The sequence below is a fragment of the Erpetoichthys calabaricus genome, chromosome 1, assembly GCF_900747795.2.
Source record: "Erpetoichthys calabaricus chromosome 1, fErpCal1.3, whole genome shotgun sequence".
NCBI lineage: Eukaryota > Metazoa > Chordata > Cladistia > Polypteriformes > Polypteridae > Erpetoichthys > Erpetoichthys calabaricus.
The window spans coordinates 199,905,886-199,930,413 of record NC_041394.2 but is presented as its reverse complement, the minus strand read 5'-3'; the positions used below and the strand labels follow the sequence as shown (position 1 = coordinate 199,930,413).

The 24,528-nt window shown below is 38.5% G+C and overlaps 2 protein-coding genes across 3 annotated transcripts in view; one reads left to right on the top strand and one right to left on the bottom strand.

Annotated features, from left to right (window-relative positions):
• Nucleotides 1–11,008, bottom strand: part of pus7l (pseudouridine synthase 7 like) — a 68,688-nt gene extending 57,680 nt beyond the window's left edge. The window contains exons 1-2 of the mRNA XM_028810711.2: nucleotides 10,895–11,008; nucleotides 6,253–7,128 (exon numbers count right to left, since the gene is read on the bottom strand). Coding sequence (XP_028666544.1) covers nucleotides 6,253–7,102 — 850 coding nt within the window. The 5' untranslated portion in view covers nucleotides 7,103–7,128; nucleotides 10,895–11,008. The remainder of the gene's footprint in view (nucleotides 1–6,252; nucleotides 7,129–10,894) is intronic.
• A 42-nt stretch (nucleotides 11,009–11,050) lies between these two features.
• Nucleotides 11,051–24,528, top strand: part of irak4 (interleukin-1 receptor-associated kinase 4) — a 58,159-nt gene continuing 44,681 nt past the window's right edge. Inside the window, exons 1-3 of one of the 2 annotated variants that reach the window (XM_028810739.2) lie at nucleotides 11,051–11,197; nucleotides 17,404–17,568; nucleotides 18,246–18,391. In XM_028810739.2, the coding sequence (XP_028666572.1) occupies nucleotides 17,408–17,568; nucleotides 18,246–18,391 (307 nt within the window). In that variant the 5' untranslated portion in view covers nucleotides 11,051–11,197; nucleotides 17,404–17,407. Of the gene's footprint in view, nucleotides 11,198–17,387; nucleotides 17,569–18,245; nucleotides 18,392–24,528 lie in introns of both variants that reach the window. The other variant, XM_028810743.2, reaches the window with a different exon arrangement.

Here is a 24,528-nt window from a genome sequence, read left to right as displayed (position 1 = left end):
GTCAGTGAGGGCTTTGCCTTTTATTAGTATAGATCTCTCTCTCTCTCTCTATATATATATATATCTCTATCTATCTATATATATCTCTATCTATCTATCTATCTATCTTCGCAGCGGTGAAGTACTGCTTTTAAATTTTTATTAAGAAGAAAACCTTTTTAAATTGAGTGAAAATATACCAATAACAATTTGTTAAGGATCTGTTTTTTTGTGAAGCTGACTTCACACAGGCTCTCCGCTGTTTTTACGATTGTTCTGTTTGTATACCACGTTGTCAGTTCAGCACTCCGGTTGGAATATGACCAAGCCGTGCAAGCTTACTGTTAAGAATGCAATGTATAGTTGTACAGGAGAAAAGCAATCTTGCCTCAGATCAATGGCAACCTTTTGTAGGTCTATGAACTTAATTTAAACTTTAGGTTTACACGGTGCTCTGTTTTCATAGTACCTGCACTCATGAATATATCTGTATGCGTCAGTTGCTGAAATCCCCGCGCTTCACACCGGCGAAGTACTGCTTTTAAATTTTCATTAAGAAGAAAAGAAAACCTTTTTAAATTGAAGGAAAATATACCAATAACAATTTGTTAAGGATCTGTTTTTTTTGTGAAGCTGAGTTCACACAGCCTCTCCGCTGTTTTATACAAGAATGCCATATAAGGTCTTCTTTTTTCGTTGCTTCGCCAACGGAAGCAGCCTTTTTATTTAAGCTACGGGTTGTCCGCTGTTTTTTTGTTCGTTTATTACGGTTGTTATAGTTCTGTTTGTATACCACGTTGTCAGTTCAGCACTCCAGATGTAATATGACCAAGCCGTGCAAGCACACTCTTGAGAATGCAACGTATAGTTGTACAGGAGAAAAGCAATCTTGCCTCAAATCAATGGCAACCTTTTGTAGGTCTATGAACTTAATTTAAACTTTAGATTTACACGGTGCTTACTTTCCGAAGTACCTGCACTCATGAATATGTTTGTATGTGTCAGTCACTCAAATCCCCGCGGTTCGCACCGGCGAAGTACTGCTTTTAAATTTTTATTAAGAAGAAAAGAAAACCTTTTAAAATTGAGGGAAAATATACCAATAACAGTTTGTTAAGGATCTGTTTTTTTGTGAAGCTGCCTTCACTCGAGTGATCACTTCGAGCTTTAAGCCTGAGAAATCACCCCGTAAATGCACACATTTAATTGCACATCTGTTAATATGTATGCTTACACAGTATTAAAAGACACTCAACAATTACACAGTATTAAAAGACACTCAACAATTAACGTCAGACCACCTGGTTCCAATTGCACTTCCAGGTGAGGCTGAAGATTTGTCCAGCTGGGCTGTGGAATCCATGCAGCACCCCCTGGCGGCCACCCCAGCTTCCAACCGGGCTGTGGAGGACTCCATCTCCCATGGAGCCCTGCGGGAAACTGAGGCACCATCGTCAGCCAGGGAGGCTGTCACCAAGCGTCCCGGGGGAGGTACTGAGATGCCCATGGTTGCTCCCCCGGAACATATGTAGATGGGGCGTCCTAGCCGGGCATGGGACCCGGCCGCCCGCCACTATATATATACTGTGTGTGTATATATATATATATATATATATATATATATATATATATATATATAGTGAGTGTACTGTTCTCGTCTTTGGTGTTTGAACCAGAAACTAAACAGCAGCCAAACTCTACTTTACAAAAGATTAATAGAGTCCGGAGACGGCGCCTTGCTCCAATTTTAATTCGATTTAATGAAGTTAGAGTGAAACTGAAAAGAAGTAAAATACAAATAATTACTGATTTAAATAAACAATATAACTTCGCTCTATACTTATCAAATTAACATAAAATAATACTTACAGGCTTTGCTTTGATGGGACTAACATTGACTAATCGTGAAACATGCTGTCTAACTACTGACTTCCTGTAATTCTATTTCCGCTTCCTTACAACTATGTATATGAATATTCATAAGGTTATATTAATAATCATTTGAACATCAAACAGCTATTCTGTGAGGCAGAACAGTGAGGTTTCTGAACTCTTTTGGGACTCCCCCCAATGGGACGACACACTGAAGTGCATCCTGAAGCGCAATTGCCGCATCTGTGGAAGATTGCTTGTCCATTCTTGGGGCAACCGCAGGCTCACAGTGCTGCAGCAGAGTGCTGAGGAAGCAAATCTGAGCTAATCGCGGTTACACTATAAGTGCCTGTTGTCGATGGGTAATGCAAGGAACGTTATAAATGCAGGGAACAGTATTTTGTGGCCAGGACCATGCCTGACTACTGTGTCTGTGTACAGGAGAGTGGTACATCCCACTACAAGAAATAAATGTGCTGTTTCTATTTCAAGCTGAACAAAGCTGGTTTTGTTAAATCAGTGTGTCATTATATATATATATATACACACACACACACGCATACGAGGTGTGATCCAAAACTTCCTGGAATGCATTTATTTAAAAGTATACACACCAAATAACAATTAATGGTGAACAGTTCCTTCAAAATAGTCACCCACTGAGTTGATACAACAATCCCAGCGAGATTTCAACCTTTTGAAGCACCTCTGGAAGTCGTTTTTTGTCAGTGTGTTCAAGACGTCGGTTGTTACCACTTGGATCTCCTCCACCGTCTCAAACCTGCGTCCCTTGAGCTTCATCTTAGGAAAAAAAAAAAAAAATCAGACTGCGCTAAATCAGGGGAGTACGGAGGGTGGGGAATGGCAGTAAACTTTGTAGAAGCCAAAAATTCACGCACAATCAGAGATGTGTGAGCTGGTGCATTTAACACACACTCTTTGCTCTTTCAAATCACTCATTTTCACGTACAACCCTTCACAGACACAACCGAAGTTTAAACGAGAACTGCGACTTGAAAAACAACTGCGTTGATGTTATAACGCGTGATAACAGCTCTCAAGGACAACTTGAACTGCTATCTAGCGGTGATTCATATAACCAAATCCTTCTGGCTGCAGAATAAATGCATTCCGGGAACTTTTGGATCACACCTTGTATTATATATTTATTTTGTGGCAGGCCGGAAGTTCATTGGAGGCACCTGGATCACGTCTGGGTGGGGATAAAAGGGGACCACTTCCTACAATCAGAGAACCGGAGTCGGGTGGAAGAAGGCAATGCTCGGGAGTGAGGAGGAAAGATGGCCTGAAGAGGACCAGTGAAAGGCCCGATTAGAAGGGTGTTTGGTGCTGGAGCACTGTGTGTGTGCGGGGACTTGGGTTTGAGGACCTTGTCTTTAATAAACGTGTGTGTTTTATAGAACTGACAGTGTCCTTCTGGTTGTGTCCGGGCTGTCTTCTCACAATATATATATTAGACACACACACGTACATACATTCATAATACATTGGGGATGAGATGATGGTTGATAACATCATCCATTGTTAATTGGCAGGCCACATTGTCAGTGTACATGAAAATCGTTAAATTGCTCCAAACATTTGCAGAAATTTCCACAAAGTGCCACACTGCAGCTGTCACTTTTTTTTTTAAATATCACATGCCTTACAAGGAAGCTGTCAGGCACTCATAAGGTATTTCCGTACTCAGGTTGTTTGTTTTGTGATGAATCCAATGATGATTCATTACTTTGTTTCAGTTTCCAGTTAGTTTGGTTGTGTTTCATGCCACAAACTTTCAAGCAGACTAAACATATCAATAAACACCCCATGGCCATGTCATGAACATCTTTCACTGGGCAGAAACATTTTTTCCAGGGAAAAAATATCATGGAGAGGCAATAACAATTGTGTTTGCACACTGAAATGCCTAATATTTGACAAGTTGAAGACTACCTGAAAATTCTGTGCTACGAAAAGGACATTTTTCAAATAAGTGAATGTACAAAAGAAAGAAGCTCTGCTGATGGCACAAGCTTCAGTTTTATGACAGTAGAAGTAGCAGATATGCTTCATTTAGTTTATCTCAAATTATATGTCTACTGTCTTAACTCTTGTACTGTATATATTTGATAATAATATTCATTTTGGAATGTTTACTTAACATTTACTACATATATCAAAGTTAGTGTGCACACTGGGAAGACACCAAATCTCACCTGCGCATTACTTTCATAGTATAAGATTAGGGGGTTTGATCATTGGTCTCACAGGGCACTACTGTTCGTTTCTTGCCATCTCTTTGTGTGTTCTGATCAGGGCCAGATTAAGAGCTTTGGGGGCCCGTAGCACATTTCAAATTTGGGGGCCCTTTTGGTCTGCATCATCTGAAGTTTAGATTCTGAACAGTTCAAACCGGACTAAATAATTATTTTACTCTCGATTATAATAAGAATCTTATAATATTTATGTGAATTTTATGTGTTGGGCCCCTAAAGTTTTGTTGTGTAAGAAATTTACAGTTTAAAAACGTAAAAAGAAAATATTTTTAAAGACCAGTTTTTCAATGCTACACTTTTTCCACCATTTGGGGGCCCCGAAATTGCGGGGCTCGTAGCATATGCTACATGTGCCTATTGGTAAATCCAGCACTGGTTCTGATTGATCTGATCACAGGTGAATTCGCAACTGCGGTCAGATCACACAAACAAGAGAAGCGGTGATCCTGAAACAGGGGCTGGGCTTGTTCTGACTGACTATTAATTGTGAAAGATGTTTTATGCAAATTGTGTTACATTTGTACCTATGTGTGCATTAATTTGTACTTTTTATTGTTTTTAATGCTCCATGTTAACCCTCAAATCATTATGCTATGAATGAGATTCTTTATCACCGACAGCAGATACTTAGCATGACTACCACAGCATGCACAATTTCACCCAGACTTCACAGAATTTCATGTAGTTAGATTGGTCTCATGTTGGATCACATTCATACCTGATGTGAAATACTCCAGAGTTCACTTGGTCCTGCACCAAGACCACTCTTTCAGTAAAGTTGTTTTCATCCACACAAAAGTGCAATTTGTGCATTTACATCTTACCAAACTTTAATGCAAACCACACCAGATTTAAAAAAAAAAAAAAAAAAAAAAATCAAAAAATGGTCCAAATGAACTAGTTGTGAAGTTGCCTATATTCACAGCAGGAGGTGTATGAATCAAAGCCCAGCTCCACATCTGTGTAGACACTACATGCAGTGCGTGGATAGAGCAGCTATTCATTATCCACAAGCATCTCTAAATCCACTCAGTTGATGATATTGTACATTGCTGACGTTTTAAAATAATGATGTGAACTTTTAAGACATCACACATCCCTAAAATATTTATATACAAAACAAACATATATACAGTATCTCTCTTAATAACAGGATACATGTCTGTGTGTCTGTTCATTTGCTATGTCTCTGTCATTTCAAAAGATGGCACATCACAACCATTTTTAGTAATAAAATGCATTGCATTTTCCATTCCAATAGACGGTACATCACAGACATTAACACTCTTCTTACAAATCTCATACCAAATGGCATAAAACAGAGACAACATGCATTGCATGGTGCACTGGAAATGTTAACACAGGTCTATGTTGATTACTTAGTTTTCAACCCATCTTAAACAGGTAGCACAGCTAGCGTGTACAGTATGTTTGTGTATATTGTATATATTATATATATATATATATATATATAATATAAAATAAACAAAAAAGATGCAAATCACAAATCTATTCATTTATGTAATTATTACTGCCATATAAAGATCGTTTAAAGTGGCATAAAGCACACGTAAATGCAAGTCATTTTTAAAAATAAAGTTAGATACACACTGACTAGAACAGTGGTTACCTATGCATACAAAGCACATTGTCAGAGTTCTATGTCTCATTTTTGCACCTCAGCATACACTCCATTTCTGAGCATTACCTCATTATGGCCTGCAAGTATTTATATAACTGAAAAATTAAGCATTTTTTAAAACAAAAAAATGTGCTTGGTCATCAATCAGTTCCTAACATTACAAGTAACATATACTGATACAATGACACAGTCCTGCATAATCAATAGAATTGACATTGCTCTTCATGGCTTAATCAGGAAAATCCTCTGGATGTATTATCACACTTCATGCATCTGTTTTGAAGGCAAGCCATGAAGTATGAGTGTATTCATGAGTCAACAAAAGGTTGTTGTCAGGTCACTGGTAATAAAGAAAACTAATTAATGCACATGAGTAAAGTCTATGTAAATATTTTGAACTTCACTGTGAAAAAGTTCAAATAACCATTACTAATATAAAATAGTATTACCAAAACATAGGGGAATTATATGAATTAGTACCTGTATACGTCACATCATCTTCTTGAGACTGAGCGGATGTCCTTTTCCTGGAAGGCTTATTTTTTTCCCGAAACCTCACATTAACCGCAGAACTGTGATGACCACACTCATCTACAATCATAAAGCTTTTAGTTTCTACAAGTTTTCCAAAATTTTTATTAAGAAAGTGATGAATAGCTTTTCTGTGTTCCTTATTATCATCATTTTGAAAAGTAAAGGTGGAATTCTTGATTTTACTGTCTAAAAACTGAAAGAATTTATCTGATTCTTCTTCTGAAACCAAATGATGCAGTTCCTTATAACAGGGGTCTTCTTTCACAACTATTTCATTCTGGTTCGTAATAGTCATGAGAAATGGAAATCTTTGCCTTATAGCACGGTGAATTATTGTTCTCTGATTCTTGTCTGGAAAGAATCCAAGAGAAAGATTTTGAGATATATCTGATTTGCAATCTGGACTTTTTAACAACATTACAAATTGCACAACAGCCTCACTTACTGCATCACCTAAAACAAAGTCTAAATCTAAGACATCTTCAGATGGTAATGCAGTATCATTTATCTGAAATGCTTGTAGGTCGGTGTTGGAGATTTTCACATTTTCACCTGGACTTCCTAGATCTTCCAAATGTTGCATCTTTGCCCTTTGCTTGTTGTTGCAACTCTGCATTTCACTGCTTTCTGGAACTTCACTTTGGGAATCAGTAACTTTATCCAGATTGCCATTTAAGCTAATTTCAGCCACCACAAAGTCCTCAAGATGTTTTTTTATTGATCCAAGGAAACCAATATGGTAATTAATACTGGATTTTGAAAAACTGCAACTTGTGCTATATTCCCCTTCATCCATTCTAATTATGCATAGGGAAAGGAATACTGCAAAAAAAAAAAAAAAAAAAAAAATTAATTTTGTTAATGTATGTAAAATGCATCAAAATATTCACAATAGCCATTTATTTCAGAAGTATTAATTTAACAATTGTAATAAAATGACATTCCTGAACTTTAGTGTTAGTAAATTCAGCCAAGTGCTCTATAAGAAAATACAAATTTTCTAATATACTTTAAAAGTAATAACTCTGTATTTAAAGAATCTGTTGAGGTTCCTTTTCCAAAAATCACATACTGATAATATTTTGCATGAAATATAAGAGATAAACAATTTCATTGTACATACTTCAAACAGTTTATAACTTTCTTCACAGATAAAGAAACAGAAATTATAGAAGAAAAGCCGTTGTTGAATTCAGTGATCATTAGAATGAATGTAAACAAAGGAGATCATGGTTTACCTACTGTATATGCTGGATATATATGAGAAGGCAACACAAATATGTGACAGCTGCAGACACAATTAGCTTGCCGAGTGCAAGATAATGTAAGGAACAAAATGCTAATATACATCTACAAGCAACTAGCACTTAAAGCTCGATAATCAGACAGATGTAAAATTGAATGTAGTATAGAAATAAAACAATTAGGGTGCAAGGATAATGAATTATTTATTTGGCAAGCATACTTTACTTAATGCAGCATGCAAATGCAAACCATAATATATTTCAATTGAAGGATTTGAGAGTACAAAGTTAAGAAGCAATAGAGAACAAAATTCAAAGCTGAACACAAGAAGTTCAGTATTAACGCTAGTCCCACTGCCAGATGAAAAATATAACTCAAACAAGTTGTTTGAGGGATTACTCTCCTGAAATAAGCAACAATTATCTGGACAGAATGCAAATTTTACAATAACATTTAAATGAAATAGCACAGAAGAATGAAAAAAATTCTCTAGATTAAAAAAGCAAGTACTCCAAGGCCATTTAAGAATCCAATAAATCTTTTTTTTTTTTTTTTTAAACACAACTTGGTACAACATTCCATAATCATGGGACATGTACCTAAAATACCTCATTACAAAAATGTTTCAACATTTTACCTCAGCACACAAGCAGGAGGTTTGATATAACAGATACATGTGAACAAAGTAGAACTCACTATCCTCCAATATACTACAGTATATACAGAAACAATTAAAAAAAGGGTATAAATGTGAAAGTGTCCTGTCCCACAGAGCAATCTGATTAGTCAGTTCGGCATTGGTGACACAACTGAACGAAGAAGTGTCAGACACATGACTAGAAACGACATAGGACAGTCGGCTTGAAAAACGGAAAGTATAAAACCAGACAGGAGGTGACAAAGGTGCCTCAAACATAATGACAGAGTTTCAACAGGTATGTTGAGAATTGCCTTGAAACATTATCTATATATATATATATATATATATATATATATACTGTAATTCACTAAGCAGCCGACCAGGGCACGCAAGACCACCATTGATATACGCACGACATTGCCCCGCCCACCAACTCTAAGCCCATGGGATACGATGACAACTCACAGAGCCACGCCCACCAACCCTAAGACCATGGGACGAGAACGCCTGCCCGCCCACCTGACTGTTACCAGCATTCACCGGAATGTACTAGGGTGTAAAACTATTGCAGCTGCTAAGCTTTCAGCCACATGAGATTGAGCAGTAACAGGTCTGTGATGCCCTTAGATGTCCAGGGCTGCACGCGAGCTACACTGAATGGATCAAAGTGTGTCTACCCGGCGCCGAAAGGCGTGGGTTAGCTGTTGAACCCCATTCATATTGGGGACCGGGGCTTGCAATTGTTCCCCACGAACGAAGAATTCCCAGTAAGTGCGGGTCATAAGCTCGCACTGATTAAGTCCCTGCCCTTTGTACACACCGCCCATCGCTACTACCGATTGGATGGTTTAGTGAGGTCCTCGGATCGGCCCTGCCGCGGTTGCTCGCGGCCTCTGGCGGAGCGCCGAGAAGACGATCGAACTTGACCATCTAGAGAAAGTAAAAGTCGTAACAAGGTTTCCGTAGGTGAACCTGCGGAAGGATCATTACCGGTTGTGCTGACCCGTCATTAGACGGTTAGGTCCCGAAACCTCTCGGGCCCGCTTCCCCGCCCTTTCTCCGGAGAGGCGGAGGGTGCCGGAAAGGGCGTCCTTCCTGGGCGTCCTTCCCCTCTCCCCCCGTTCTGCCCTCCGCGCCCAACTGCCGTCCAGCCCCGTCCCTCACTCTGGGAGGTGGGGGCGCGGCAGCGGTCCTCCAGTTTTCAGTCACGGACAATTGTATGTTGCTCTCTCCAGAGTTCCATCTTTTCATTCGCTTACAGTCGTATCCTCAAACCCACCCCATTTGGACAACTGTGTCTTTCAGGAAGTGTTCACCCATCAAAATATAATTATGCGGCATATGCTACACCGCGGGTTGGCTAGTACAGTATAAAAGAAGACAGAAGGCAAGCAAGGCGCCTTGGAAAGACGGGTCTGAGAAGCACCCTTTACGTAAATGCGCAGGAGAGATGAGGCACCGGTCAAGAGAGGTTCAGACCCACAAGGATACGAGGAAAGGCAGTGAAAGTAGACATAGGGTGAAAGATATCAAATGTGTCTACATTTATTCAGGTAATGTGGCTAGATAAACCATAGAATTATCAAAAAAGTGGGGGACCACATGAAATTTGCCCTCCAGTCTACATGACAATGCCAAAAATGTAATAAGAAGCTGCCATCACTGAGAAAAGCTGGGTCATCTACAAATTAAAGAATGCAGGAAAGGAAACGGTTAAGTCAATGCATTTAAATTTCAATTTATCCAATCATATTTTCAAATCTACATTAAATAATAGAGCACACTGAAGACCACACCGCCTCATGACTGGAAGCTGCTTTCACAAAACCCTGCAATTTGACACTGTCAAGTTGTGTTATCAAAACTAATACTGAATCTAATGTACAGCCAAAACAACCAAAAAGATAAAAGAAAAACTTGCCTGGATCTTTACGTGCACGATATAAACTGGAAAAAAAATCTTAATATTATTGGTAGATAATGGGGAAAGATATGGATGGATGGATGTTATTAGCACTGGAAATAATACAAATATACTTAAAATGTAAATTTCTTAATAAATATATTACAAAAACACAATGAATGATGAGCCTGTAATCTGTACATGTTAAAAAAAATGTACACGTTTCGTTTAGTGTTTTTTTGAAAATGAATTTCCTAATATCATTTAATTCCAGGAGCGAAGTCAATTTGGCCAGTTTATGACTGAAGACGGGCACACTCGCAAACACACACTCACCGGACTGCAGACACAAGTTGGATTCATGCAGATTCTACAAATGCTGGCCTAGCTTTCTCAATGTAGGATTACACAATTTGTAAAAGGCTTAGCGATGAGAAAAACAAATATACAGATTGCTTAGGGTATGGCTCGAGGAACGAACATTTCTTTTCAAATTTTCCCATATGAACTAAATGTAAAAAAATGCAACGATAAAGTTCTCAACACCAGACATTCTCTACATAGCACGAGTGTGCGACAGTATACCTGTACATAGAAGTAAACGCTGAATACTTTACAGTCCGAATGAATAAATGAACATTGTACTATATCCTGTAATTGAACAAGACCCCATATAGCAATACTTAGAAATTCCAATATTCATTTGCCTGATAAAGATTCACTTTGCCAAACAAATCTGCCTTACGATTCCAGCGAAACGTGCCATCACGTCACAAAGTGATATAAAAAATGCAAAATACCTTAAATTTTGGAATACTCTAGCTTTGGGCTTTTTTAACTGTCACGCTTTTGAACACCACAGAATGTACTGTACTTAGGAAGCGTTTCATATTCGGCGCGTCACGTGGCTTGCACACGTGACCAAACATGACTCCCATACCTCTTTTTTCTTAAAGGGGATGTTTTAAGGAAGTCCTCAGCGACTGTGTAACAGGAATTAACAAAACTACTCATTGATGACCTGCGTAAATGTGTCACGGTGTGGATAGTTTTGGGACTTTAAAAGCTAGTTATTCATGTAGCATCGTAACAAAAGTGTAAAGGTAAGCGATTAATTACGTATTTTTAAAGCCCAACCTGAAATAAGTAAAAAAATGTTAAGTTGTGGAACTCATAGCTCCTGTTTTCTTCGTGATCTTGGCATTCTCTACTTGTGTTAGAAAGGAAACTGTTTTAACCAGCGTCCCGCTCAGGGTTGGTTTCTGCCTCCCATCCAGATTGGCTATGACGTTTTCGTGATTAGCCTCTTTTGAAAATGGGTGGGTCGCATATTCACCTTAGACTTAGAACACAGGCCCCGTGATTGTTTTCCATTAATATACACTGCACACGCTTGTTAGTAGGACGATTGAAGAGCATCGTTCAGCTACTGAAAACTAGGCGTCCGCATTTTTTATTGTAATTTCTTCATTTACAGATACAAAATGTATGGATTGCGCATCCTAAAACTATGTCCTACTATTAGATGTAACTTTATTAAGATCAGTATGGAAGATCTGCCAGACATTTTTAGAATCCAAGTAGTTCTTGTTTTAACTTTCTTAATTTAACAACTGTGCATACCAAATCTCATCCATCGGTTTCTTTTTTGGCTGACACATACTGATACCATACCGACAATACTGGCACTTGTCGATTGTTTGATTACAAACATGATCAATACTATCGTTCACTAATTATTACACTAATAATAACTACAATACAAGAGTAGCAACAGTTATTTCATGATAAAAATGTTTTCTTTTTTCAACTTCCTCAACTGTCAGACCAGCTCTTTAATAAACTTATTGCGGGTGTAAAGTCAGTAACCAAGATATTGCTGAAGATGGCAGTAAAAACCCAATTCTGTTTGGTGATATTTCAATTCTCTCTTTCTCCATGTTCGTTTTTTCATTTGCAGGAGCATGACAACACCCGTTTCTCATTTTAATCGGGCAATTCCACTTAACTAATTCATGGTCCGTAATAATAATAATGTGTAGTGAAGGCTAAGGAGACCACATTGCAGATTATTTTTCTAAGTCATGTGAATTCTTTCCGTAAGAATTCAATAAATCCATTTATTTTATGTTCATTTCAACGAATCGGGATCTCATTCCAACCTGGAAGCCCAGAGCATATGGCAGGAACCTACACTGAATAGGACACTATTCCATCAGAATACATTCACTGTCACTCAACCCTAGACAACAGATATGTTAACAGATTTGCAAAATAGCCTGAACATTTTGGTAAGTGTTAGAAAACAATCTGAAGGTAAAACGTTAGTCAAATGTGCAAGTTCCACACATAGATGCAGTGCTGGAACCTAGTCTCCATGTGTTGTGACATAACAGTGCTAACTAGTTCACCACCATGCCGATTTTTGTGTTTTTCAGAAGTTCAAAAATTTAAATTAAAAAAGGATCAAAACATTGGTGTAATTCAGTAATAAAAACTATTATAAATGGAAAGGAAATGTAAAGAATAAGCAAACAGCAAAGATCTTATTGATAAGCTGGCTGAACTTGTTGGTTTGAAAGTCAGTTCTCTTACTGGATTGTGTTGCATTTACTCCTTGTGCTTCAGTTTATGTGGAATAGAAACTGACTGAAACATAGGATGTGCTTTCTGCAGAAGATGAAAAACTAAGTAATTTAATAAACGGGAAAACTGGCTACAATACAGTCCATATTTAAGTTTTAAGCAAAATTAAATACTGGACAGCCACAGAGAAATGACTTATAGTACACTCAAAAATATATATATCCAATCCAATATTGGTTCTGCTGGCATAAGCTTTGGGTGTCCACAACACTACATTTGGTTTAAACAAATGAAAAAGATAGATGGATTGAAAACATCTGTTATTGTTTCTTTTTGTTTGTGAAAAAAGACAAGCTTTTTGTTCTAATGTGCAGTCTATTATAGAATCTGACCAGCAACTGCATTTCAAATTTATATAGTTATATTTTTTTTATTGTACTAGAAAAATGCTTCTTTTTTCCCTTTACCTTTACAATGTTACTCAGAACTTGTATTGCAATCATGTTGCTCCATCAATGATCAGGATATTCAATGCTGAAGAAACCCACACAGCAGCTGTTGCAAAAGGGAAAAACAAAATACAGTACCCAGTTGCACTAGCTCTTAGAATCTTAGATGCAAGCATTATTGACTGTCCAGTCATGGATTAAAACCAGATAAAGCATAATAATAATAATAATAATGCATGAGTACATCAATAAATAATAAAATGTTTCTATTAAAAACAAATACTGTATCTGTTATGCCTTGGTCGTAATAGTGATCATCAATGAACTTATTTTCTAACCTGCATGTCCAGTTTAGGGTTGTGGGGGCCTGCAGCCTATATTGGCAAGATCTGAATGAAAGATGGAAAACCAGCCTGAATGCAATACCAGTCCATCACAGGGCACACTCATAAACGCATCCTCTATTTTATATGGCCAATGTAAAGATAAGTTAACCGAATACATGTCTTTGCTTGTGACAGGAATGCTAGAAAGCCCAGAAAACTTACAGAGTAAGGGTCTAGGTTGGCACTCTGAGCTGTTAGGCTGCAGAAGTAGCCTCTAAATATGAGGTGAAAAAATTGATACTATACAACAGTAGTCTGTAACCCTTGATGTATGTTTATGATTGTAATATGGTATACAAAGGAATACAAAAATAAAATTAATGAAAACTCCAGGTAGCATAAATATTTCAGCAAAGAATGTTGACTATGCATTTGACATCCAACATATTTTTAGTTTCGTTAAACTAAACTTTAGCCTACCATCATTTTTAGAACAGTTTTAGAGATTGCAGATTAATTTATAAGTATATAAACACAAAAGTAAAGGTGAGTTTCAGCAGTTCTACTTTGTAAAATAAACATCTCTAACCTGTGAATGAAGATATTATAATATTACAGCATGTGGACACTAGGGGTCGCTGTTGCCCCATGAAACCCCACCGACAGATGTCCAGGACACACGTTTAAAACCATCAAGAAGAATTTTAATATTTTCTTCAAATAAAGTGCACAAAGCCACAATTACACAATATTCAATAATAATAATCAATAATCCTCCACTTCCAGCAGCTTCGTTACACAACCACCCAACTCCGGCTCCTCTTGCTGGGTCTCCAACAGTCCTTTTTATATTCCTTGACCCGGAAGTGCTCCTTCTCTTTTTCCGGGTCAAACACCACATCATCAGTCCTCAAATATTCCGGAAGTACTGTGGGCTTCCGTCCTTGTGACTCCGAAGTACTTCCGGGTTGTAGGAAACATAAGAGTCCCCAGGTCCTTTAGGAGCTCCCCCAGGCGGCACCCAACAGGGCTGAGAAAATTGACTCCACGTCCCATGATGCCCTGCGGGAATCCGGGGTACATTTACCATCCAGGGGAGCTGCCACCTAGCATCCTGGGGGAGGCAGTGCCCTGGAAAGGCTGCCCTTGTCCATTCTTCCCATCCTGGGATGTCCCAACCGGATTGAGCTGCCGGCCGTCTATGACGAGCATTATGACCCAAGTATCAAGAACTGATATTCTGAGTTTCCAGGCAATTGCTGCCCTTATTAAACATCTTGCCACTCTTAGTCTTGCCCTGTTTAACTGTAATTATTAACATTTAGCATATATCATTTGAATAACTTTCTCACTGATATCATTTTAGACTTTTCTTTAGCAAAATTTGGCATGTTCCTGTTTCTATAGGCAGTGGGTAAGATATGAGAGGAATTATTATTTATCTGAAATAATAATACTTTGTCACGGCACTGAAAACATTTTTTGCCCCCGTGTCAGCTATAACTAGGAACCATTGATAGTCATATATCACTGATGAGTCAGGCAACTGAAGACCCCTATTATGACAAAAAAAATACAAACTTTTGAAAAAGTGCAGTGCTATCTTCAATAAATAAATAAATAATCCCCATTAAAAACACTTCCAGGTAGAGGTTAAAATCAATAATAAGAACAATAAGTAATCAATAAAAATGAGGTTAAAATCAAGCCGGCAATCTGACCATCCTTTAAAAAACCAGTAGCCTCGGCTCTTCTTTCTAAAAATTGAGTTATCCTTTGCTTGCCCCGGATGGGATCCTGCAGCCAGAGAAGACTTTCTTCCATCAGGCACAGCCAACCTTTAAAATCCAGGTTTGGGTCCCTGCTTCTGTTACAGACTGATGCTGCCATTCCTTGGCCTTACACGGGAGCCCTCTTAAGCAATAGGTCACTCCAGCTACTTGGAGATGCTCAGCCAGAGTGACCCTCTTCAGCCCAATCCTCCTCCACAGGGCTCATTTCCTGGTTGCATGCCTCCTCTCTACTATGCTGGCCTCTCGCTCTCTGCCTTCCTTACTTTCACTTTCATTTTGCCTTTCAGCCTCTAATTTTTCCTCTTGTGTTTCTTTCTTTCAATTTTACATTTTTCTCCTTTTTTTCTGCCCAGACTCCTTTATACACTGATTGGGGGCAGGTGTTGCTGACACCAAACCCAGAGCACTAACAAGAAAATTGACTGTATTGTGCACATCTACTCATGTAGGCACAGCCAGTGAATTCCACCATTAAACCTTTGGCCGCTCATGCACACTTTCATATAATACTTGATTATGCCAACTTTAGCATCAACAGCTATGGTCCAATGCTTCCAGTAACAGGAGATCAGTGTTAGGCATCACTTTGGAGGAATTTTGGCTCACTCTTCTGAACAGGATTGTTCTAATTTAGCCATATTGGAAGGTTTTTGACTGTAAACTGTCCATTTAAGGTTCTACCACAACATCTCAAAGTCGTTCAAGTTAGGACTTTGACTATGCCACACCAAAACCTTAATTTTTTTTTTTTCTTTTCAGCCATTTTTCTTTTCAGCCATTCAGAGGTGAACTTGCTGTTGTGCTTCAAGTCATTGTCCTGCTGCATAACCCATTTGTGCTTGAGCTTCAGATTGATGCTTGCTTCAATTACGGGCAAGTTGCCTGGGCCCTGAAGCAGCAAAGCATCCCCACATCATCACATTATATTGATTGGGTGCATCATTGTGTCCATGTGGACATTATGTTCTTATTGTGGAAAGCTGTGTTAGCTCTATGCTAGATTAATGGGACCCATGTCTTGCAAAAAGTTTCACTTTTGACTCCTCAGTCCACAGAACATTATATCAAAGGTTCTGTGAGTAACCAAGGTGTTTTTGACAAATGCTGGACAAATCTTTATTTTCCTTTTGTTTAGTATTTTTTTTTTTGCCTTGCAACTCTCACATGGACTCCATTTTTACCCAGTGTCTTTCTAATGGTGGAATTGTAAATGCTGACATTAACTTAGCTGAGAGAGGCCTGCAGTACTTTAGATGTTCTTGTGGGTTCTTCTGTGATTTCCTAGATGAGTGTTCTATACATTTATGGAGTAATTTTGCTAGGCTGGCCACTTCTGGGCAGATTTACCAAGGTTCCATGTTTTCTCCATTTGGAGTTAATCTCTCTTACAGTGCTTCACTGGAGTCCCAGGGTTTTAGAGATTGCTTAGTATCTTTTCCCTGATAGTGATATTTAAGTATCTCTCTTTCTAATGTCTTCTGGAATCTCCTTTGATTGAGGCAGTTTGATGTGCAGTTTGTTGAAACCTTTTAGCCAGCCTAACATTGCTGGAAAAGTTCGATTTAAGTGAAGTTTTTCTTAAATAGGGCTGGCAGCAATCAAGCTTGGGTGTAACTAGTCTAATTTAAACCAGTATTTAAATTTGGTTCATTGATTGACTGAGTTAATGGGGCAATTACTTTTTGGCATGGGTAATATAGATTTTGGTGAACTTTTTTCCTTCAGTAGTTCAAGTGATCATTTAAAAACTGTGTATTGTGTTTACTGATGTTGTCTTTTGTATTATACTAAATTTGTCTAGACATCAGAGTCAGTTAAGTGTCATGAATAAGCAAAATGAATGATACCAGGAAGTGGCAAATACTTTTTCATTACACTGCCTATGTTATGTACCATTATATATAATTACTGTAGGTCCTTTGTACTTTCTTTTCATAATGTGTGCTTGGATGCATTTTAGCTTCCTATGCTCTGTTATGTCATCACATGCTTAGCCTTCAGGTTTTTGGATTCTCTTATTCTGTAGTTATTTTATTCCTTAATGCAGTATTTGTGTGTTTGTAGCTGATGGTGTGGCTGTGTGTGGCTATTTCTGAAAAAAAGGTAATAAATATTGACAATAGCATCATCTGTTGCTAGTTTTTTTTTTTTTCAGGAGAATGAGCAAGCCAACAACACCATCTACTTATGTCAGATGTTTAAAACCTGGCATGTTTCGGAAACTGGCTGATTTTTTGGACCCTCAGGATGCCTGGAAGAAAATTGCAATGGATATTAAAAAAGCAACAGGAGAACCTCGGTATAACCAATTTCACATCCGGTGAGTTTTGACAAAGGTTTAATTACTACATTTCCCTTCTTAGCTCCTTTATTATATATTTTTGTTTTGTTGATTCCTACAACAAATTTTATTTTCAACAGAAAATGTCCATGGTGTATCTGATTTATATTTATTTTAGAAGGCTTGGAAATGTGCTTTGCTGAAATTCAATGTTTAATTTTAAATCATAACACACTAATGAATTTGTTATGTCCGCTAGTCTGCCTAATCTAAGGTAGGCTGGAGGATATTCTGACAGAAATTTGCACAGTGCAGGGAGCAGCCCTGGAGAAGGTGTCAGTTTAATACAGGGTATACCCACCAACTCTCACACACATGAGGTTAATATAAGACACTAATTAATCTAGGACAAAATTCTTAGGGATGTGAGAGGAAGACAGGATTACCTAGTGAAAAACACATTCGGGCACAGAGAGAATACTGTATGCAGATTCCACTTGGACACTGACCAAAGGGAGAAGAATATGCCAGAGCAATCCATTTTATCTTCTTATGCTGCGTTCATAAGGCTCTTTTGCTTGCTATATTTCTATTTTGTCTGTCTGTGTTGACCTTTAATAGTAAATATTTTATGTTTTAAGTATTTTTCTCACTTTGCATGCCATGGTGGTTTTAAAGCATTTCTTATCACATTGTGTCTTTTATTTATATTTCAGGAGGTTTGAAGGATTGCTAGCAATGGGAAAAAGTCCTACAATTGAACTTCTTCATGACTGGGGAACAACAAATTGTACAGTCAGCGAGCTTGTTGATATTTTATTAAGTAACCACTTTATTGCACCAGCTAACCTTTTAATTCCAGGTACAGTAATGAATTCTATATACATGAAAGAGTACTGAAACAATATGGCTGTACATATGAAGTTTAAGATTATTGTTGTGTGTACACAGATCAAATGCATTCTTACTTCAATGTTTTCCACAGACTATTGACAGTAATACAACACCTATAACACAGAAAAATGTAAATACCACATCATACACTGAATACATCATATATACATAAAATATATGCAATAACAAAACAATCATGCATTTGTCATTGCATGACCTATGAGCATCTCTATAACCTGTATCTGAATCTGAAGTGTGAATGTCTGCGGTTATATACTGTTTGCCATAACAGAGGAGGGAGAAAAGTGATAAGGCAGGCATAATACTAAAATAGATATATCAAGTATGATATTCCTTGTTCTAATAGTGCAGGAAATGGTAAAGCTAGTTCCAGAACATTTCCTGATTTCTCAGTCAAATTATGAAATGTAACAGTAATGTAAATTAGACAGTATATTAAGACATCAATTATCAGTCCTGCTTTTTAAATAACTGACACTTTAAAGCATCTTACAAAAATATTTAGAAGTAAATAATATATGTTATCTCTTGAAACGTTTCTTTAAATACAAAAGATCTTTGAAGTAATATTTTCGGCTATAAAAGCATGTGCAAATTCTAGTTCAGCTTACGAAAAATGAGAAGACTTAAGTAAGCAGATCTTGATTGTGTCATGGTTTTATAGTACATGGAGTATGTGATGCAGATAGGTATTCTAAGGTGTCTGACTCCAGAGCTTTATCAGTAATTTGGAGAGTGCAAAGATAATTCTAATAGTGACAGGAAACTAAAGTAGTTTAGCCACCTGAGGTGTTATGTGATCATGGTGTTTGGCATAGGTCATGCCCCCGGCAGCAATATTCTGAACTAGTAAGAATTTAATACTACTTTTACTGAGATCAGTAAAGACAGAAACTGCTGTGATCTGTTCATGAATTAGTGAAGGCAAAAGAAATTATATCTTTGATCAAGATGGAGACTTAATAGTGACACTGGAGGAGTGAGTTACTTACAGTTTTAATGGATAACCATGTTTTAGGTTCTTTATTGATCAACTATAGGTTGGTCTGTTTTTGCAAGTGCATGAGTGTGTGGAGTGTGTGTGTATATATATATAATATATATATATATATATATATATATATATATATATATAATATATATTGTGAGATATGGCTGGCCATTCATCCCGGCCAATACCCCCAGGCCGCCAGATGGAGCCCACCTTGCAGCATGGAGGTGCCCCGAATGCCAGCAGGGAATCATGGACAGTGGAGTTATAATGCACAGCCCTGCTGGATACCATGGGGGCCGCCAGGAGTCGCTGCAGGGAGGCCCAGGGATTTATATTTTCCGTATAGCCCGGAAGTATTTCCAAGTCACAGGAACGGACGAAATGATATACTTCCGGGCTGAAGAAAAAGAGAAGTTTTTACCTGACCTGGAAGTGCTGGATAATCACATGGACTGAGGGCTCAGAAGCACTTCCGGGTCGAGGACTATAAAGGACTGTGGGAGATCCTAGACAGATGAGCTGAGTTGGGAGGCAGGGTGGCTAAGCGTCTGGGAGTGGAGGATTGTTTATTTGAATATTGTTTATTGGAGATTTTTGGAGTGGAGGGTGCTTTATGCACATTATTATTATAATAAATTCATTTTTGGACTTTTACCTGGTGTCTGACGTCTGGTCTGAGGATTCAAGGGGTCGACAGTGCCTCTATTTGTCACAATGTATATATATATTGTGGAAAGCCAGCCCCCGGACACAGACAGACAGACACCAGAATGTCCAAAACTCACACGCTTATTATTCTCTAAGCACCACAATTCCTTATCACCAACAACAACACCAACTGTCTCTTGTTTCTTTTTCTCCTTTTCTGACCTCCACTCCCCTCCTCACAAGCTCCGTCTCCTTCCTCCCAACTCCAGCTCGTCTACGGGAGGGAGGCGGCCCCTTTTATAATAACCCAGATGGGCTTCAGGTGCTCCGTCTGATGACACTTCTTGATGTGGCGGAAGTGTCAGATGAGCACCCGGAAGCACTATGGGTGCCCCTGGGATTTCTTCCGGCAGTACTTCCTGGTGTGACAGCAGTGCTGCATTCCAGGGTTCCATAACTGTCCGGGCGCCCCCTGGCGGTGGCCACGTCCTCCCATAGGGATGAGCTTCCCAGCTGTGTTCCAGTGGCCCCCAAGAAGACCAGGGCGGCTGCCCTCTAATGGCCCAGGTAAGGTATCATCCCTCTCGTGGATCATCCAGGCATCCCTGTTGGGTATATATATAGGTAAAATTCCGCTACAACGAACTGCCAGGGACCTAAAAAATATTTCGTTGTAATGAAAATAGTAGTAATGAGATTCTGTATTTGTCACTATAGTGCTTTCTTTAAGTTGCATCCAGGCATTTGCAATCATTTCAGTAGCTTCTTTTGCATTAATTTTAATCTCCTCCTGTCAACAAGTAATGCTGATAAGAATTTTTCTCACCATTTCCTTGCAATAATACACTTTCAGGGTGCGAATGATGCCCAAATCCAATGGCTGAAGCACCGTTGTGCAATTGGGTGGGAGGAATTCAACGCGAACATTATCTAAATCTGGAAGCATGTTGTGGGCAGCACAGTTATCAATCAGAAGCCGAATCATCTTTTTCTTCTTCATATTGTGAGGTTTCTGAACTCTTTTGCGACCCCACACCAAATGGGGTGACACGCCGCAGTTTGTCCCGAAGCCCGATTGCCGCGTCTGTGAAAGATTGTTTGTCCATTGCCAGGGCAGGGCAACAGCAGGCTCACAGTGCTGCAGTGAAGCGCCACAGAAGCAAATCCAAAAAGATTGTGGTCGCGCTGTAAGTCCCTGTCTTGCACCCTAAAACACAAGGCTGAGTATCAGTACTTTAGCAAAACCAGCTTCATTCAGGCTGAGTCTCAGTACTTTAGCAAAACCAGCTTTATTGAGCTTGAAACAGGAAAAGCACTGTTATTTATTGTAGCGGGATCTGCCACTCTCCTATACACAGACACCGCAGTCAGGCAGGGTTGTGGCTAGGTTAGTGGGCCAAGTAATACTGTTCCCTGCATTTACAATGTTCCTTGCATCACCCATTGAGGTAAACCGCAGCAGAGCTGTGAGCCTTCTATTGCCCCGGCAATGGATAAACAGTCTTCTATAGACGCGGTGATTGCACTTTGGGACACTCTTTGGCGTGTTGTCCAGCTGGGGGAGGTCCCAAGAAAGTTTAGAAACCTCACATTTTCTTGAATGAGTGCCATATTAATAGGAATGTTTCTTGAACGAGTATCACTGAACCACATAAAAAACTGCTTTTTCAACGTCTTCAACAGACTGCAGCAGTTCGCAAACATTTGCAACCCGAGATTTTTCCTCTTTTTTTGCTCAGTCTTTAAAGAAAGTTGATAGTGTCGATGGCGAAATTCCGAATTCACTGGCAATTTATTTTTTCTTTTTGCCAGAATCGAGAGACACAAAAATTATAATTTTTTTTTTCTAATATGAACTGTTATCGTTTTTTCGTGCTTGCCGTTTCTATAGGAGGATGACAATGAGTTAAATTCCAATGGATGTTTTTCAAATGTTGATGAGCAATAAGCAAAAGGTATCACTGAAGACCACAGAAAACAAACACAGCTAAAAAACAGTACGAGGAATGTTCGAAGAAAGAAAAAAATTTACAATTTTCTGTTCAGGGATTGTTGCACACAACTGAGCTACGAACACAGAATTAACTGCAGATGATTCATTCAGGCATTTCAAGGTGTTTTGGGCACTTCGTTGTAATGCAATTATCTGCTGAATGTATTTCATAGTAACGAGTTTTCTATAGGCTCGTGTCATATGGGGATACTGTCGGGAACATAAAAATACTTCATTATAATGAAAACTTCGTTGTAACAGAATTTTACCTGTGTGTGTGTGTATATGTGTGTATATATATATATATATATATCTATATATATATATATATATATATATATATATATATATATATTATATTATATTATATTATATTATATCCTTATTTAATAAAATCCCTGTGTGCGTCCAGGTGTTCGTGTGTGTGTGTGTCTTCTGGTGAAGTGCGCATGCGCGGGGCACAGTGCGATGCGCGATATTACTGTCAGAGAAAGTTACAGGCGTTTTTTTGGAAATACAAACCAGTATTACTGCGAGAGGAAATTAAAGGTACACAATACAGTGACTCATATTACAGCCATATACAAGCCAGTATTACTGTCAGAGGAGATTAAAGGCATATTACCGACACGCACGCCTCTATTACCGCCAGAGAAAATTAAAGGTATATTATGGACGTACAAGCCAGCGGACGTACAAGACAGTATTACTGTCACAGAAAATTAAAGACACACAATACATGGCTGCAGTCCATGAAGAACGGTCAGCTCAGCAAGTAAACATCAACAAAAGAAAGGCTGAAAGAAAGAAAAATACGACCAACAAAAAGAATGAGGTCAAAGTCCCTTGCCATTTAATATAGACTGTTCCTACTAATGTTTATGCACTACTGTTCTAGTGCCCGTTATTGTAAGGGGCTAAATGACTAGTTATATTATAATATAATATATATACAGTACTGTGCAAAAGTTTTAGGCAGGTGTGAAAAAAATGCTGTAAACAAAGAATGCTTTCAAAAATGGAAGTGTTAATCATTTATTTTCATCAATCAACAAAATGCAGTGAATGAACAAAAGAGAAATCTAAATCAAATCAATATTTGGTGTGACCACCCTTTGCCTTCAAAACAGCATCAATTCTTCTACGTACACTTGCACACAGTTTTTGAAGGAACTCGGCTGGTAGGTTGTTCCAAACATCTTGGAGAACTAACCACAGATCTTCTGTGGATGTAGGCTTCATGTAATCCCAGACACACTCGATGATGTTGAGATCAGGGCTCTGTGGGGGCCATACCATCACTTCCAGGACTTCTTGTTCTTCTTTACACTGAAGATAGTTCTGAATGACTTTGCCTGTATGTTTAAGGTCATTGTCCTGCTGCAGAATAAATTTGGTGCCAATCATACTCCTCCCTGATGGTATTACATGATGGATAAGTATCTGCCTGTATTTCTCAGCATTGAGAACACCATTAATCCTGACCAAATCTCCAACTCCATTTGCAGAAATGCAGCCTCAAACATTCAAGGAACCTCCACCATGCTTCACTGTTGCCTGCAGACACTCATTATTTTACCGCTCTCCAGCCCTTTGACAAATAAACTGCCTTCTGCTATAGCCATATATTTCAAATTTTGACTCATCAGTCCAGAGCACCTGCTGCCATTTTTCTGCACCCCAGTTCCTATGTTTTCATGCATACTTGATTCGCTTGGCCTTGTTTCCACGTCAGACGTATGGCTTTTTGGCTGCACTTCTTCCATGAAGACCACTTCTGGCCAGACTTCTCCAGACAGTAGATGGGTGTACCTGGGTCCCACTGGTTTCTGCCAGTTCTGAGCTGATGGCACTGCTGGACATCTTCTGATTTCGAAGAGTAATAAGCTTGATGTGTCTTTCATCTGCTGCACTAAGTTTCCTTGGCCGACCACTGCGTCTACGATCCTCAACGTTGCCCGTTTCTTTGTGCTTCTTCAAAAGAGCTTGAACAGCACATCTTGAAACCCCAGTCTGCTTTGAAATCTTTGTCTGGGAGAGACCTTGCTGATGCAGTATAACTACCTTGTGTCTTGTTGCTGTGCTCAATCTTGTCATAACATGAAACTGTCTTCCACAACCTCACCTTGGTAGCAGAGTTTGGCTGTTCCTCACCCAGTTTTAAGCCTCCTACACAGCTGTTTTTTTGTTTCAGTTAATGACTGTGTTTCAACCTACGTGTGACATTGATGATCATTAGCACCTGTTTGGTATAATTGGTTGATCATACACCTGACTATAATCCTACAAAATCCCTAACTTTGTGCAAGTGTACCTATATGAATTGATGCTGGTTTGAAGACAAAAGGTAGTAATGCCAAATATTGATATGTATATGTATAAATATGTATATATATATATATGTATATATATATATATATATATATATATATGTATATATATATATGTA